This window comes from Tiliqua scincoides, chromosome 3 (genome assembly GCF_035046505.1).
Source record: "Tiliqua scincoides isolate rTilSci1 chromosome 3, rTilSci1.hap2, whole genome shotgun sequence".
NCBI classification, from domain to species: domain Eukaryota; kingdom Metazoa; phylum Chordata; class Lepidosauria; order Squamata; family Scincidae; genus Tiliqua; species Tiliqua scincoides.
This window is the reverse complement of record NC_089823.1, coordinates 235,886,543-235,902,965: the sequence shown is the minus strand read 5'-3', so window position 1 is coordinate 235,902,965 and position 16,423 is coordinate 235,886,543. Positions and strand designations below refer to the sequence as shown.

General features: G+C 48.2%; 1 protein-coding gene across 1 annotated transcript in view; it reads left to right on the top strand.

Moving 5' to 3' along the window:
- Positions 1–8,769, top strand: part of LOC136645335 (cytochrome P450 2J2-like) — a 44,619-nt gene extending 35,850 nt beyond the window's left edge. Inside the window, exons 9-11 of the mRNA XM_066621566.1 lie at positions 219–406; positions 6,187–6,328; positions 8,342–8,769. Of these exons, the coding sequence (XP_066477663.1) occupies positions 219–406; positions 6,187–6,328; positions 8,342–8,529 (518 nt within the window). The 3' untranslated portion in view covers positions 8,530–8,769. The remainder of the gene's footprint in view (positions 1–218; positions 407–6,186; positions 6,329–8,341) is intronic.
- Positions 8,770–16,423: the final 7,654 nt, after the last annotated feature.

Sequence of the window (16,423 nt, the reverse complement as noted above, 5' to 3'; positions counted from 1 at the left end):
AGCTGTCAAAACATGGAATCGCTGTCAACACCACATCATCCACCTGATGATCTTCTGATCTTCCATTACAGCATCTAGTTCAAGAGCTATTCAGGTTTCTTTAATTGCACTAAATGGAATATTTTAATATGGAATAAATGTCCCTCAATAACTGCCTAACTTTTTTGAGATGAAGGTGGTGTCCAAACTAAAACTTCCCTTCCCACCATTTTCCTTAGATAAGGTCCGCAAGGAGATAGAAGACGTTTTTGGTTCCTCTCAAATAATCCACTATCAAGATCGGAAGAAACTGCCCTACACCACTGCTGTGATTCACGAGGTCATGCGTTCCAAATATGTTGTGTTATTTGGGCTCCCCAGACGGACTACAGAGGATGTGGACATGCTTGGCTGTTTCATTCCCAAGGTACAGACTGGTGTGGCTTCACTTCTGTATCTCAAGGACAATAGACATCACAGGGTAAAATTCAAGAGATGCGGACAGGAGCATCCTGTGCAATCTCCTGGAGGGCAGGAAGCTCCCATTTCTTTTCTCCCAAAGGCACTGCACTGTACAGGGCTTGCCATAGCCATCCCTCTTGTTGCCTGCAGTATCTATTTATTTAAAGCAGTGGTTCTGACACATTTAACACTGGAACTCACTTTTTAGAATGAGAATCTCTTAGGACCTACCAGAAGTGGTCATGACTGGAAATGACATCATCAAATGAGAAAATGTTCAACAATCTCAGGCTGCAATCCTACCCACACTTACTCAGGAGTAAGCCCCATTTACCATCATTGTTAAAAAGACTATACATAGTAGCCTGTTAAAAGTACAGATCTATAACATTTCCCCAAATGCAGTCACATACCATGGTACATGATAGCATCAATATTGGAATGAATGGGGACTCACCTGAAATTGGCTCATGACCCACCTAGTGGGTCCCATCCCACAGTTTGAGAAACACTGATTTAAAGGATTTCTATACCGCTTTTCCAGTGCTCAAAGTAGTTCACAATGTAAATATAATAAAATAATAAAACTTTTAAATAAATAATTTAAAATTTAATTTAGCAGGGCCAGCTAGGCAGGCGGAGATCAGAGGTCTCAATGCGTGGATGAGACATTGGTGTAGGGAGGAGGGGTTTAGATTCGTTAGGCACTGGGGAACGTTTTGGGACAAGCGGGGCCTGTACAAGAGGGACGGGCTCCATTTGAACCAGAATGGAACCAGACTGCTGGCGCATAACATTAAAAAGGTGGCAGAGCAGCTTTTAAACTGATCCCTGGGGGAAGGCCGACAGGAGCCGACGGGCATCCGGTTTGGGACTCCTCATCCCTATGGGATGAGGATGGGGAGGTTAGAGAACAACAAGACAAAGGCAGGGTAGGAGAAGAAATTGGCAAAGGTAGCGTGATGGGATGTGATAGACAGTTTGGCACAATGAGAGGATGCGGGGACAAAGGAGCGAATAAGCAGCCCATCCTGGGGCATTCCGTGTATAAATGCTTTTATGTGAATAACCGAAGTCTACGAGCAAAGGTGGGAGAACTGGAATGTCTGGTGACAAGGGAAAACATTGACATAGTGGGCATAATGGAAACCTGGTGGAATGCGGAGAATCAGTGGGATACCGCAATCCCGGGCTATAAACTCTACAGGAGGGACAGGCAGGGGCGTGTTGGAGGTGGGGTGGCCCTTTATGTTAAGGAAGGGATAGAATCCAGCAAAGTAGAGATTGAAGGTGGGTCCGACTCCACCGTAGAATCTCTGTGGGTTAAATTACCAGGCTTGTGCAGCGATGTAATACTGGGGGCGTGCTATCGTCCTCCAGACCAGAAATCTGATGGGGACCTTGAAATGAGGAAACAGATCAGGGAGGTGACAAGGAGGGACAGGGTTGTAATCATGGGGGATTTCAATTATCCTCATATTGACTGGGTCAATTTGTGTTCTGGTCACGATAAGGAAACCGGATTTCTTTATGTGCTAAATGACTGTGGCTTAGATCAGCTAGTCACGGAGCCCACCAGAGGACAGGTGACTCTGGATTTAATTTTGTGCGGTACGCAGGACCTGGTTAGAGATGTAAACGTTACTGAGCCATTGGGGAACAGTGATCATGCTGCGATCCGTTTTGACGTGCACGTTGGGGGAAGAATACCAGGCAAATCTCTAACAAAAACCCTTGACTTCCGACGGGCGGACTTCCCTCAAATGAGGAGGCTGGTTAGAAGGAGGTTGAAAGGGAGGGTAAAAAGAGTCCAATCTCTCCAGAGTGCATGGAGGCTGCTTAAAACAACAGTAATAGAGGCCCAGCAGAGGTGTATACCGCAAAGAAAGAAGGGTTCCACTAAATCCGGGAGGGTGCCTGCATGGCTAACCAGCCAAGTTAGAGAGGCTGTGAAGGGCAAAGAAGCTTCCTTCCGTAAATGGAAGTCTTGCCCTAATGAGGAGAATAAAAAGGAACATAAACTGTGGCAAAAGAAATGTAAGAAGGTGATATGGGAGGCCAAGCGAGACTATGAGGAATGCATGGCCAGCAACATTAAGGGGAATAATAAAAGCTTCTTCAAATATGTTAGAAGCAGGAAACCCGCCAGAGAAGTGGTTGGCCCTCTGGATGGTGAGGGAGGGAAAGGGGAGATAAAAGGAGACTTAGAGATGGCAGAGAAATTAAATGAGTTCTTTGCATCTGTCTTCACGGCAGAAGACCTCGGGCAGATACTGCTGCCCGAACGGCCCCTCCTAACCGAGGAGTTAAATCAGATAGAGGTTAAAAGAGAAGATGTTTCAGACCTCATTGATAAATTAAAGATCAATAAGTCACCGGGCCCTGATGGCATCCACCCAAGAGTTATTAAGGAATTGAAGAATGAAGTTGCAGATCTCTTGACTAAGGTATGCAACTTGTCCCTCAAAACGGCCACGGTGCCAGAAGATTGGAGGATAGCAAATGTCACGCCTATTTTTAAAAAGGGAAAGAGGGGGGACCCGGGAAACTATAGGCCGGTCAGCCTAACATCCATACTGGGTAAGATGGTGGAATGCCTCATCAAAGATAGGATCTCAAAACACATAGACGAACAGGCCTTGCTGAGGGAGAGTCAGCATGGCTTCTGTAAGGGTAAGCGGAGTGAAGCAGGCCTGTGTTCTTGCACCAACCTTGTTTGGGATTTTCTTCGCTGTCCTGCTGAAGCAGGCCTTCGGAACTGCAACAGAAGGCATCTATCTCCGGACCAGATCAGACGGAAAGCTCTTCAACCTCTCCAGACTGAGAGCAAAATCCAAAGTCCAGCTGAAATGTCTGCGTGACTTCCTCTTTGCCGACGATGCAGCTGTCACTACCCACTCTGCCAAAGATCTCCAGCAGCTCATGGATCGTTTTAGCAAGGCCTGCCAAGATTTTGGACTGACAATCAGCCTGAAGAAAACACAGGTCATGGTTCAGGATGTGGACTCGACTCCCTGCATTACAATCTCTGCGCATGAACTGGAGGTTGTCCATGACTTTGTGTACCTTGGCTCAACGATCTCCGACACTCATTCTCTCGATACCGAGCTAAACAAGCGCATCGGTAAAGCAGCTACCACGTTTTCCAGACTCACAAAGAGAGTCTGGTCCAACAAGAAGCTGGCGGAACATACCAAGATCCAGGTCTACAGAGCTTGCGTCCTGAGTACACTTCTGTACTGCAGCGAGTCATGGACTCTTCGCTCACAACAGGAGAGGAAACTGAGCGCTTTCCACATGCGCTGCCTCCGACGCATCCTCGGCATCACCTGGCAGGACAAAGTTCCAAACAACACAGTCCTGGAACGTGCTGGAATCCCTAGCATGTATTCACTGCTGAAACAGAGACGCCTGCGTTGGCTCGGTCATGTCGTGAGAATGGATGTTGGCCGGATCCCAAAGGATCTCCTCTATGGAGAACTCATGCAAGGAAAGCGCCCTACAGGTAGACCACAGCTGCGATACAAGGACATCTGCAAGAGGGATCTGAAGGCCTTAGCGATGGACCTCAACAAGTGGGAAACCCTGGCCTCTGAGCGGCCCGCTTGGAGGCAGGCTGTGCAGCATGGCCTTTCCCAGTTTGAAGAGAAACTTTGCCAACAGTCTGAGGCTAAGAGGCAAAGAAGGAAGGCCCATAGCCAGGGAGACAGACCAGGGACAGACTGCACTTGCTCCCGGTGTGGAAGGCATTGTCACTCCCGGATTGGCCTTTTCAGCCACACTAGACGCTGTGCCAGAACTACCTTTCAGAGCGCGATACCATAGTCTTTCGAGACTGAAGGTTGCCAATACATAAATGACCGGGAGACAGGGGTGAGCAGTGAAGTGGCTAAGTTTGCAGATGACACCAAACTTTTCCGAGTGGTAAAGACCAGAAGTGATTGTGAGGAGCTCCAGAAGGATCTCTCCAGACTGGCAGAATGGGCAGCAAAATGGCAGATGCGCTTCAATGTCAATAAGTGTAAAGTCATGCACATTGGGGCAAAAAATCAAAACTTTAGATATAGGCTGATGGGTTCTGAGCTGTCTGTGACAGATCAGGAGAGAGATCTTGGGGTGGTGGTGGACAGGTCGATGAAAGTGTCGACCCAATGTGCGGCGGCAGTGAAGAAGGCCAATTCTATGCTTGGGATCATTAGGAAGGGTATTGAGAACAAAACGGCTAGTATTATAATGCCGTTGTACAAATCGATGATAAGGCCACACCTGGAGTATTGTGTCCAGTTCTGGTCGCCGCATCTCAAAAAAGACATAGTGGAAATGGAAAAGGTGCAAAAGAGAGCGACTAAGCTGATTACGGGGCTGGGGCACCTTCCTTATGAGGAAAGGCTACGGCGTTTGGGCCTCCTCATCCTAGAAAAGAGACGCTTGAGGGGGGACATGATTGAGACATACAAAATTATGCAGGGGATGTACAGAGTGGATAGGGAGATGCTCTTTACACTCTCACATAATACCAGAACCAGGGGACATCCACTAAAATTGAGTGTTGGGCGGGTTAGGACAGACAAAAGAAAATATTTCTTTACTCAGCGCGTGGTCGGTCTGTGGAACTCCTTGCCACAGGATGTGGTGCTGGCCTCTAGCCTAGACACCTTTAAAAGGGGATTGGACGAGTTTCTGGAGGAAAAATCCATTACGGGGTACAAGCCATGATGTGTATGCGCAACCTCCTGATTTTAGGAATGGGTTAAGTCAGAATGCCAGATGTAGGGGAGGGTACCAGGATGAGTTCTCTTGTTATCTGGTGTGCTCCCTGGGGCATTTGGTGGGCCGCTGTGAGATACAGGAAGCTGGACTAGATGGGCCTATGGCCTGATCCAGTGGGGCTGTTCTTATGTTCTTAATTGAAAACATTTGAAAAGTAATTGAAACAATACAGTTGCATTAAAAATGTAAAAACAACAACAGAAAAGCATAAAAAGCAGCAACAAAAGACGTGAGTATTAGTTAAAATTGGGCGTCCCTAAGAGTTCCCTCCCTCCTGTTCCATGCCAAGTGGAGTAAGATGTTTTAAAACATTTTTTATAACATTTTTTTCTTCACGTCCAAGCTCCAATAACATAGGCCAACACACATTTTGCTTCCTTAAACGTTACACCAATTCCTGGGTATATTTGGGGTGCTGATTCCAAAAATGGCATCTGTTTTGCCTTATCACGTCTAGTTTTGGAGACACGACATAGCCTCTTTAGTGAATGGTTCAAGCAGCTTCCCCATTAGGAAGCCTACACCATGGCCGGTGTCCTCGAACTGGCGACCTTCTGATGTTATCTTCAGGCTAACGGAGGCTCTACCCTCTAGACCAGACCTCCTGCCCCATTCATATCAATTCATATCAAACCACCATAAAGTTTGGGAAAACTTTTCTGACCCTCAATTTTGTAGGCCTGTGTAATAAGGCAAGAGGAACACTTCCCGTGCACTGAATTTTTCTTTCCTGGGATCATAAATGGGCACACGGTTAGTTTTTCCACATAGCTGACAGCTTTCCCCCTCCCCCCCCACGATTTCAGTCTTTTCCACCTGCTTCAATCCACATTTGCTAGTGAGTCACATGATAATGTGTGTGTTTGAAAGCAGACTTGAATACCTCTGACAAGATGATTACCACCAAGGGTGGCAGCAGCTGTCCACCCAGGGAGCTCAGGATTGGGCTCTGAGTCAGCTGTTTCTTCCTTGCAGGGAACCACTGTTGTTCCAGACTTGCGCTCTGTTCTTCTTGATCCCAAGGAATGGGAGACCCCTGATGAGTTCAACCCACATCATTTTTTGGACAAAGACGGACATTTTGTGGAAAAAGAAGCCTTTCTGCCATTTGGTGCAGGTAACCAAAGAAGGCCAAACTGCCTTGTGATTGAAAGTCAAATTTTTCAAGTTGTTTCAGGGAAAATAATTAATCCACTTAGGGCCCGATCCTATTGGACAGAGCACCAGCACCACTGGCCCAGCTGTCACGAAAAGTGCCACGAGGCCCTTTTGCGCCAGCGGTATTGGCACACCAACATTACTGAGCCCAGAGTCAGACGGCACAGGGTCGCGGTGCTGGAGGATGAATACCGAGGGCTCCCAGCTGTATGTTCTACCACCAGCTGGCCACATGGCCTTTCAAAGCGATGGAGCAGAACTCAGTAGGGAGAGGGTGGGGAGTTGCCAGAGCATGGCTTTATACAGCTACGAACAGCCTTAGGGACTCGGGCACCAGATTTTGCCTCGAGGTTGACTCTGGAAGCCTTTTCCATAACTGGATGTAGCCACAGGGCAGGGGAGGTTTGGGATCAGAGTTTTCTTTCTCTTAGACGAGCTGCCTTACCAGGCTGATGACTCCCATCTACCCGGTGACTGTTTAGTCGCCTCTTACGACAAGTACAGCCAAACTGAGGGCCTGTTCTTATCCCCAGCCCCCAGGGGAAGCAGCAGCAAACAGCCTCTAGAAAGGGTGCTGTGCAGGAGTGGGTAGTTGCTCACCCTCAGCTCAACAGGTGAGACCCACCACTTTGAAAGATGCCTCTGTCCCGGTAGCAGGAGGCGGCAGTGACTGAATTTCCTCACTCCCGTGAAAAATGGGAACTCTTTCAATATTCCAAGAAGTTGTCAATCCAGGGAAAAATGTTTTCAACCTACTTGAACTCAGGGATCCTGAGAAAGTCGTTTCTTTTTCCCCAAACAATCGTGCAGAGCCAAAACCACAGGGCTAAAAGCACCTTCTGGACAGAGAGGAAAGGGTTCAATGGCCCTCCTCCCATGCTCGTCTGTTCCTTGACGATTGCAAAAGAAGCCAGAAAGAACAGTACGAAAAAGCAGCTTTGGTTATTCCCCTGCCCTAAGCCCTCCTGGAAGCGGAAATTGTCCACAGTAGCATGTATAGTGTTACTAGTGATCAGAACACTGCAGGGAAAACAGAACGTGGTCTCTACTCCTCTCCAAAGAGTCGTGCTGCTTTCAGGACTCAGAAAGCCGAAGCTGCATTGTCTTGCTTTCGACCTGTGTCCACTAGAGGTACGTTAGTGGTGACTCTTTGCTAAGGCACCCTCCCCACCACTGAGGCATGTCAGTCTCGAAATTACTATGACATATAAAGTAATAGTTATAGCAGGGTTGATGGCTTGGCCCACCAATTCAAATTGCTCCTCAGAGTCAAATCTAGTTGACAACTGTGGTACTTCTGTAGGAGATGAGCACCCCAATCCGGAGCTGCCCAGTGCCCAGGACTGCAGTGGCGCCAAAAAAGGCTATCCTACCTGCTATCCCAGCAGTGCTGGTGGCTCCTAGAGGGAAGGGGATGAAAGTCCCCTTCCCCTGGGTAAGACATGTAGGCTCACAATGGGGCAACTCATTTCTATGGCAACCCTTGGATCACAGTAGAATCAAGAGCCTCTGGCAGGCCAGCGACCCAATATGGAGGCTCAGGATCCAGCGGAGTGGAGCTCTTCAAGTTCTGCTTCCCTCCTGTCCTGCTCCCTCCCCCTGGCATGCCTCCTCCCTGCCCTCTCCTCACCCTCCAACTGCCTCCCTCCACCTCAGAATGCCATCTCCCCATCTCCCCCCATGCCCACACCTACCTCTTGCCACCCAGCGGTCCACGATCCACCAGTGCTAGAGACAGTGTGCACTGGTTAGGACTGGGCCCTGAGACCCCGATCCTACCCCCCCACCATTCTGCCGCACTATGAAGGCAAACATTTATTATACTGCAAGGTGGGGCAATCAGGTAAGGAAGGTATAAGGGAAGGTGTTTTGTGACAGTGGGATGTTCATCCTGCTGTTGCAAATGGGGCATAGGGTTGGGCCGTAATTGGAATAGCTATTACTCAAGAACCTTCTCTTATTTCCTTCTCAGGGCTGCGTGCATGTGTGGGGGAGCAGCTGGCATGGATTGAGATCTTTATCTTCTTCACCAGCCTGCTGAGGGCATTCACCTTCCGCCCACCAGAAGGAGTGAAAGAACTCAACCAAGAGCCTGTAGTAGGGTTGACGACACATCCGCATCCTTACAAGCTCTGTGCTATTCCCACCTCTTATCCTTAAAACTATGAAAATATAGTCACTCATTTGCTACTTTAAATTTCTTTTACATTCTGCCTTAACCTGTTCCATTGACCCTGTGCTAGAACTTCTGCACTCCAGCAGAACTTGAAGCTGAGCTGTGATGTTATCCGTTGCCACATCTCTCCCTATCAAAGCAAACTCAGCTCTTGTGTGCCTATTGGACTGCTTAAAACAAAACACTAAGGGCCTAATCCTATCCAACTTTCCAGTGCCGGTGCAGCCAGAATGCAGCCTTGAGGAAAGGGAACAAGTATTCCCTTACCTGGAGGAGGCCTCCATGATTGGCCCCCTCCTCCGCAGGATGCAGCACATGCCCCACTGGCATGGCAGCAGCTTTGCTGGAAAATTTTATAGGATTTGGTCCTAAATTGGGACCACCCACAAAGTAAAGGAACGTTTTTGGGTAGTTGCTGGACTCCAGGCATTTTCAGAGTTCCACAACCTGAAAAAAAATATGCAACAAGTGGGCCAAAAAGTCCCAAAGTGATTCCAGCTGACAGCACAGGCCTGGCTCATTCTCTTCTATTACTGTGTGTGTTCCATTTGTAGAATTGGGAACCGAAGGATTAAGGAAGTGAATCTACATTCCCAGATGGCAACTGCTTCCCCCTTCACTCCCTCTCCTGCCGGGCACAGACCCGGGGGTGGGCAGGGAGCAGGAGGCAGGGCTGGGATCCGGCTGTTATGCTGGATCCTAGGCCCCACACCCAAGCAGTGCGGAGCAGCTTCAAGCTCTCCTCGGACTTGTGTCACCTCAGGATACAGTGGATACCGTGCAAGCCTCCTGGCTTGCCTGTTCTAACACAAGATAGGATTGCGCTGCACGTTTTATAAAGCCCTTGCTTACAAGCCATCCTGGCAGCTGAGCAATTTGTCGCAGTAGCAAAGCACACTCCCTTGGCCTGGCCTTCTCTGGTCCTGCTTCACCTTGCCCTTGTTGTGGACTGACATCCTGGGCTTTGACCCAGCCTGGCCTTGATCACACTTTTTATATATTGATTTGTGATCTTCTGGCCTGTCCTGGTCCTAGCCTAGAAGTGACACACTCAGCTCCCCCCACGTCACCCTGGCTGCAGTGCTACTCTGCTTCTCTTCCCTTTCCCACGTAGGAATAGAGTGATGGTTGAGAGTGCCACCACCATGTCAGGTTTTTGGCATCCCAGGCTTGAGATTGTTATTAGCCAGGATGTGGCAGGAGGCCCTCATATCTCGGCCTGGTGTGAAGCAATCAGCAAAGCAGCACAGTTCTGATTTGGACTGCCTTCTCGTGACTGTGACTTGCTGTATCCCTGACTTCTGGACCGTATGACTGACTACTCTTCTGCCTGCTCCTTTACCAATACCTGCTTCTGCAACAAACAAGCCTGTGTCTGCTTCCTTGGCTCTGTTTGGGATTGCCTGCTTCTTTTGCTATCTCCCTACGCTCCCGTGCCACTCTGCTATCCGGAAAGCAAGGGCTATCCTCCCCTGCTGACCTGACACACCACTTCTCCCTATGTGCCTAATTATTGGTCCAGCCTATTTATACACGGACTTTGGCCCCATTGGTCTGTGGTGGCAGTACACACTTTTCTGTGGAAGTTTGCAGACCACAGTTCGGGTCCGCAGGTGAGAGAAGGATTGATGGATTGTCAGCCAGCTGCCCCCCCTCTCTCTCATTAAGGAGTCTTTTGTTAAAGGACTGTTCAGTTTTTAAAACTGATTTTAAAGGGATGCATTTTTCCCCTTCTCCAGGGATCAGCACATTCCTTCTCATTTGCAGGGGCCATTCGTGTTGAGTCAAATCTGTGTATAAATAGGCTGGGCCTATAGGCTATATCATCTGGCTTCGTTACACCAAAAATGACCAGAGAGGGCAAGAGTCCAAAGCATACTTGGGAAATGCATCCAACCCAGGGGTTTGCCCTGCTATGGCTTTTGCAGACCTCAGTTTGGGCAAAGCCCTTGATTTGGGGGCCCTGCAGGCTCCAGTGTCCACCTTTGAGTTACGGCCTTTGGGTGCACGAGGGTGTCCTTCCTAGTTATTTTTCCCGCATTGGGTTGGTTAGCCATTGCACTGCCACACCTTTGCCTTCGTTCATGTTAGCCCCTTGACTGGAATCAGTGGTGTCACTAGGGAGGTGCAGGGGTGCGGGCCACACCGGGTGATGCGCCGGAGAGGTGACACGCCCTAGGGGGATGATACGCTAAAATCACGGCATTAGGAGCTACCCGATCATGCCATACATCATTGGATGCAGAATTCCCAGCGGAATGCAATGCAAAAAGCAGAATTGAAATAGCTCCTTCAAAAGTTTTGGCCCAAAAACCGGGGAAAAAAAATGAATGGGTCCCTATGGAAAGTGAAAGTGAGCCGTATCGTGAGCTTACTCGTGAGTAGGTGTACTTGCCATAGTCCGTCGGAAAGGGAAGGCCGAGAGGACTCCAAGGACATCAGAATGGTCCTGATCCAATGATTGCAGTCCCCCAAAACACCCAAGAAGGACTCCCTCCCTCCCAGCTGCGAGTCTATTGAGCCCTATGGAAAGCGAAGCAGCCTCATGTCACGTTTACTCGCAAGTAGGCAGACGTGCTTTGGCTGCTGGTAAGGCCAGGGAAAGGGGAATGTGAGGACACCAGAATGGTCCCAATCCGATGGAGCTGGAGTGCAACAAATGCTCCAGAAGGCAGCCTCCCTCCCCACTAAAAAGAACAAAAAAACAGGCTTGAGCTGGTAAGCGGAAAGTTTTCTATTTTGCACTTGCAAAGCCAGGTGGGTCTTTGTCCTGATATGCCTGAAATGGAATAACTTTAAACTGGGCACTGGGGAGGGCGGTAAATCTCACTGAGTTTTTGGGGGGTTGTTATTGGAGGCAGACTACAGAGTAAGCTCCATTGACCACTATGGGACTTACTTCTGAGTAGACATGCATAGGCTTTCCTGAGAGTAAGCTCCATTGACCATTATGGGACGTACTTCAGAGTAGATTCACTTGGTGGAACAGGACTGGCTCCCCCTTATTTAATTATTTCTTCTTTTGCGTTTTCTCCTGCCAGATATTTTTATACTATTGTTATTCCTAAATTTAGGATTGCTTTTACTAAAGCTAGTTGCAATGCACTTTTATCAGCAGTTCTTTTGGTACGTTATGCAAGGCGTCCCTACTCAGAGAGACTGTGCCCCTGCCCTCAAAATGTGGTGGAGAAAACTGCCCACATTGTTTTTGCAATGTCCATACTATGATGATTTGAGATCTAAATGTATCTCCCTGATCTTCGGTATTGAAATGGGGATGCAGGTGGAGGAAAAGCTTGCTTTTCTGCTTTCTGATGTATACTCAGATATATCACTCAGGGTTGCCCACTTCTGTTATGCTGCACAGTTGGTAAGGAAGAAAATTGAGAGTGTAAATCTCTGATTTTAGGATTTTACATATGTGTAAGGGGGTGTTGGTTTTAATTCTGTGTATTTTGTTTTGTTGTTTGTGATCAGCTGGTCGGATGACCGTAAATAAAATATCTATCTAATTATTTTTTCTATTTTAATTTAATTATTTATAATTATTTATTTTAATTCGCAAGGAAGGATTCAGCTGATTCTGGAATTCTGAACTGTTTGATGCCTTCTTTGATTTCAGTGCAGAGACTTGCAGGCAGTGGCGTCACTAGGGGGTGCAGGGGGTGCGGGCTACACCGATGACGGTCACAGGGGGTGACATGCACTGGGGGGGTTACACGCTAAAATCGCGGTGGTCAGGGGTAACCCCATCATATTATATACCATTGGATGTGAAACTTTGAGCAGAATGCAATGCAAAAAACCAGAGTGAAATATCTCTATCAAAAGTTATGGCCAAAAAACCAGAGAACAAAAAAATGCATGGATCCCTATGGAAAGTGAAAGTGAGCTGTATCGTGCGTTTTCTTGTGAGTAGGGAAATGCGCCTTAGTCTGTCGGAAAGGGCAGGCTGAGAGGAATCCAACAACACCAAAATGGTCCTGATTCAATGAATGCAGCCCCCAAAAACACTTGAGAAGGAAGTCCCTCCCTACAAGCAGATGAAGGTATTGAGCGCTATGGAAAGTGAAACTAAGCCTCAAGGTTGTGTTTACTTGTGAGTAAGCAAACGTGCCTAGGCTGGTGTGGGAGATCAGGTGAAGGAGAGTGCAAGGCTACCAGAATGGTCCTTATCCTATGCACCTGGAGCTAAACAAGTGCTCCAGAAGACAGCCCCCCCACTAAAAAGGTTCAAAAGAGAGGCTTCAGCTAATAAGGTGAATCTTTTTGAGATTTGCAAAGTCAGGTGGATACTGATAGTGATCTGATTGAAACAGAAGTTCTTAAATTGAACTGGGCACAGAGTATGTCTGAAAATCTTACTGATTTTGGAGGTGGGGTGTTATTGCAGGCAGGCTACAGAGGAAATTCACTTGATGGAACAGGGCTGGCTTGTGCTTATTTAATTATTTGTTTTACTTTAATTATTTATACTGATTTATTTTAATTTGCCTGATGATGTCACTTCCACCATGACCTCATTTCTGGTGGGTCTTGGACAGATTGTCATTCTAAAAAGTGGGTCCCAGTGCTAAAAGTTTGAGAACTGCTGCAATAAAGTGTTAATAAGTTGGCACCTTTGGGGGTGTGTGTGACACCACTAGTGACCAAAATAACTAAAATCATAATTTGGAAGAACAAGACCATCATGTTATATATCAGTGCGTCATTTCATGCAGAATGTGTTCTATCTTTGTTTTATCAAAAGGTACAGCCAAAAAACCAGTGATGGTACATCACCATGCCCACCACCTGGGGTATTGCCCTGCCCACTGCATGGGGGGTGACACGCTAGCATCCCGCAGCAGGTGATGCGAACCCTAGTGACGCCACTGGTTGCAGGATATTTTGTGAAGTATTTTATCTTGAGATCTCTCACCATGAGACAGGCTTTCCTGATTTTGTGTCTTTGCTGTGCAACTTCAAGTGGCAGATCAGGGAAAAGCATAATACAACTTTGTTGACATTCCAGGTTGCCCATTTGCCTTGCAACAGATAGAATATGGCTGCGCGTAGATGGTTGCAGAAATTGCACAATCCATATCTTAGTAGTAGACTGTTTTGCCACAGCCTTGGTTGCCCAACGTGGGATTGAATAGACCCTCTCTATGAAGAGCTCTAGGTCATCTGGTATTTTCCACAATAGACAAAGGAATTTCTCCATTGAGACTATGGCTTCCCCAAGCCCTCCGGCAGAGATCTGAGAGTCTGGAACGCCCAGTACACGAATGTTGCCTGCCCTAGCATTATTTTCCAGCAGGGATACAAGGGCATTCATAAGGGAGTGAGAAGCATGCACAGCAGTTCCCTGATGATTAACTTTAGCCTCTAAAGCATTAATTTTAGTTTCCATTGTATTTACCTTAGTCTGAAGAGCTGAAAGATTGTCCCGCACCTCCTGAACAGCTCCAGTGAGTTTTTTCAGCTCCTGCATTTGCAATTAATTCGATATCTGATCTTGATAGTTCCGAGTTTGCTCCTGGGAGTTTTCCATAAGTTCCAAAAGTTTGTCTAACTTGTTGACATCCTCAGCCGCTTTCTGCAGCAGCAGATGTCTGTCTGGTAGTGGGGGGAGAAGAAGCTGAAGAAACGGAGGCAAGCCCATCTGTTTTCAAAGGCATTTTTGAGGGCAACCTTGGCACAAAAGTCAGAAAAATGAGTAAGAAATGAGCCAAATAGTCATTCAAAGGTTCTTAGCAAGATAGTGAAACCAAACAAGAAGTCCTCTTCAGTACATATTAGCAATTCCAACAGGATTTGCACACTAAATGCACCGGTCAGTTCGCCATCACACCGGAAGCTTAAAGTGACCCTCTGTCTGATGTGGCCCAGTCAGGGGTGCCCCACTAGCAGTATCCTACTGAAGAAAATTCCACACACTGTATGTTCTGAAAACTTAAGGGGCTGGGGTTTCATCAGGCAGACTGTTGTGCCCTGATGTGGCTTTGGATTTTCCTCTTTGCCTTACTGGTTTGGAGGTGTGCAGCCATTTGGCCATGCATGTTAGAGGGAACAGTGATGGTGAGCAGGTAAGGTTGAGCAGCAAGCACCAACCCAACAGTTCAGCATACCCACAGTGAAGGGGATGAAGTGAAACTAGACCAGAGTTGCCAGCTCCAGGCTGGTGATGGAGCCAGTGCCCGGCCCAATGCCCCAGCCGCCCCAGCATGTATACCTTGCTCCTCACATACAGCCTGTCACATACATGACTGATCATACCAAAATGTCTGTGAGGCCACTGGCACCTCTCCCCAGCCCACACTCCCTGTCATGGTCAACCTGATGTCCAGCATGGCTATCCCACTGCATTCCATCATGGATGCAGACAGTGAAGTCTCCTACTCAATGTGCATCATGCTGGATAGCCAACAGCAGAGTCGCCTTGCAGAGTCCCAGTGCCCCTGCCCCCACCACTTTCCAGAGAAAAGTGCCACCCGTCGCTCTGTGACGGGTAGAGACTGCAGGCTGGTTGACTTTGGGTGGTGAGCTGCATCCAACCCCTGGGCCATAGGCTGCCTACCCCTGACCTAGGCAATGGTTCCTCCCTAGAAAACCACACATATGGTTGTATTTTCCTCATTCACCTCCAGGGGAAGCTGGAAGGACAGTCAGGAATGGACAGATAAGCTCTGTTCAGAAATGGAATGAACATGCCCACTTTCACATTGGTCTGCCAATTTCAGGACAGTTCCTACTTCAGATTTTACTGCTGATCAGAGGCAGGAAATCAGGAAATAGGTCTGGCCCTGGATCTTCCCATAGCCAACGTCATTGTGTGGACTTGCTCAATGGCAAGGAGGATGCAATGTGGCTTTTTTTTCAAAACATTGATCCAAGTCACCCACCTTGTTTCACTCAGGGCCCAACCCTTTCCAACTTTTCAACACAGATGCAGCCTTGAGGAGGCCTCTGTGACTGCCCTCCTGCCACAGGATGCAGCGCACACCCCACTGGCACAGCTGCATCAGCACTGGAGAGTTGGATAGGATTGGGTCTCAATGGCTTAACATTTATGCCTAAGTCTAACAAGTGCTTAGAATTTGCGGACACTGAGTTGATGCAGAGAAATAACTACAGAGCCTCCCCACCAGAAGTCCTTCGAAAGCGCTGCTGTCGTGTGAGGCACGCAAGCACCCACAACCCATACATGGACCATGACCCCAGACCCTGCGGAGTGCGTGGGTGGTGGGTGCTTGGGTGCCTCTCACAGTGGTGGTGCCTTTCCCCACCCACCGAACGTCTCTCTCTCTCTCTCTCTCTCTCTCTCTCTCACACACACACACACACCAGCTGCTTAAACAAGGACAGACAAGCCCTGCTCAGGGCTCTCACCCCCTGCGAGCCAGTAGGTGGTGTTAGTCAGCAGGCTCTTACTCTGAGAGGCCAAGCAGAGAGTTGCTGCTACCATAAGGGCAGGAGGCTTGCCAAGCCAGACAGTGGTTCGATTGCCAGGTGTGATACGGAGCCAAATACTACGCCAAGGCGGAAGGCAAAGCACAAGTATTATCTGAGGCTTCAAATGGCTCCTCGGAGACAAAGCCTCAGAGCAGACAGGAGCCCTGACATCCGGTGCAGCAAACCTTTTACATGGTACACACAAAAAAAGCACTAGGCAACACTCAAAATCACAAAGTTACGCCCCTTTACCTGAAAGCAACACTCTTTACTGAGTACTTTCCCATCATGCTCTCTCCATGAGCTGGTCACGCAGGAGGCTTGTGCACCTTCCTCTGTGCCAACTTATCGGCCAAGCAGCACTGAAACTGTGCTTGGAAAGTGTGCGCATTGCAAGATGCGCTCTGTTGCTTTACTCTTTATCTCGCTTTCTCAGCCATG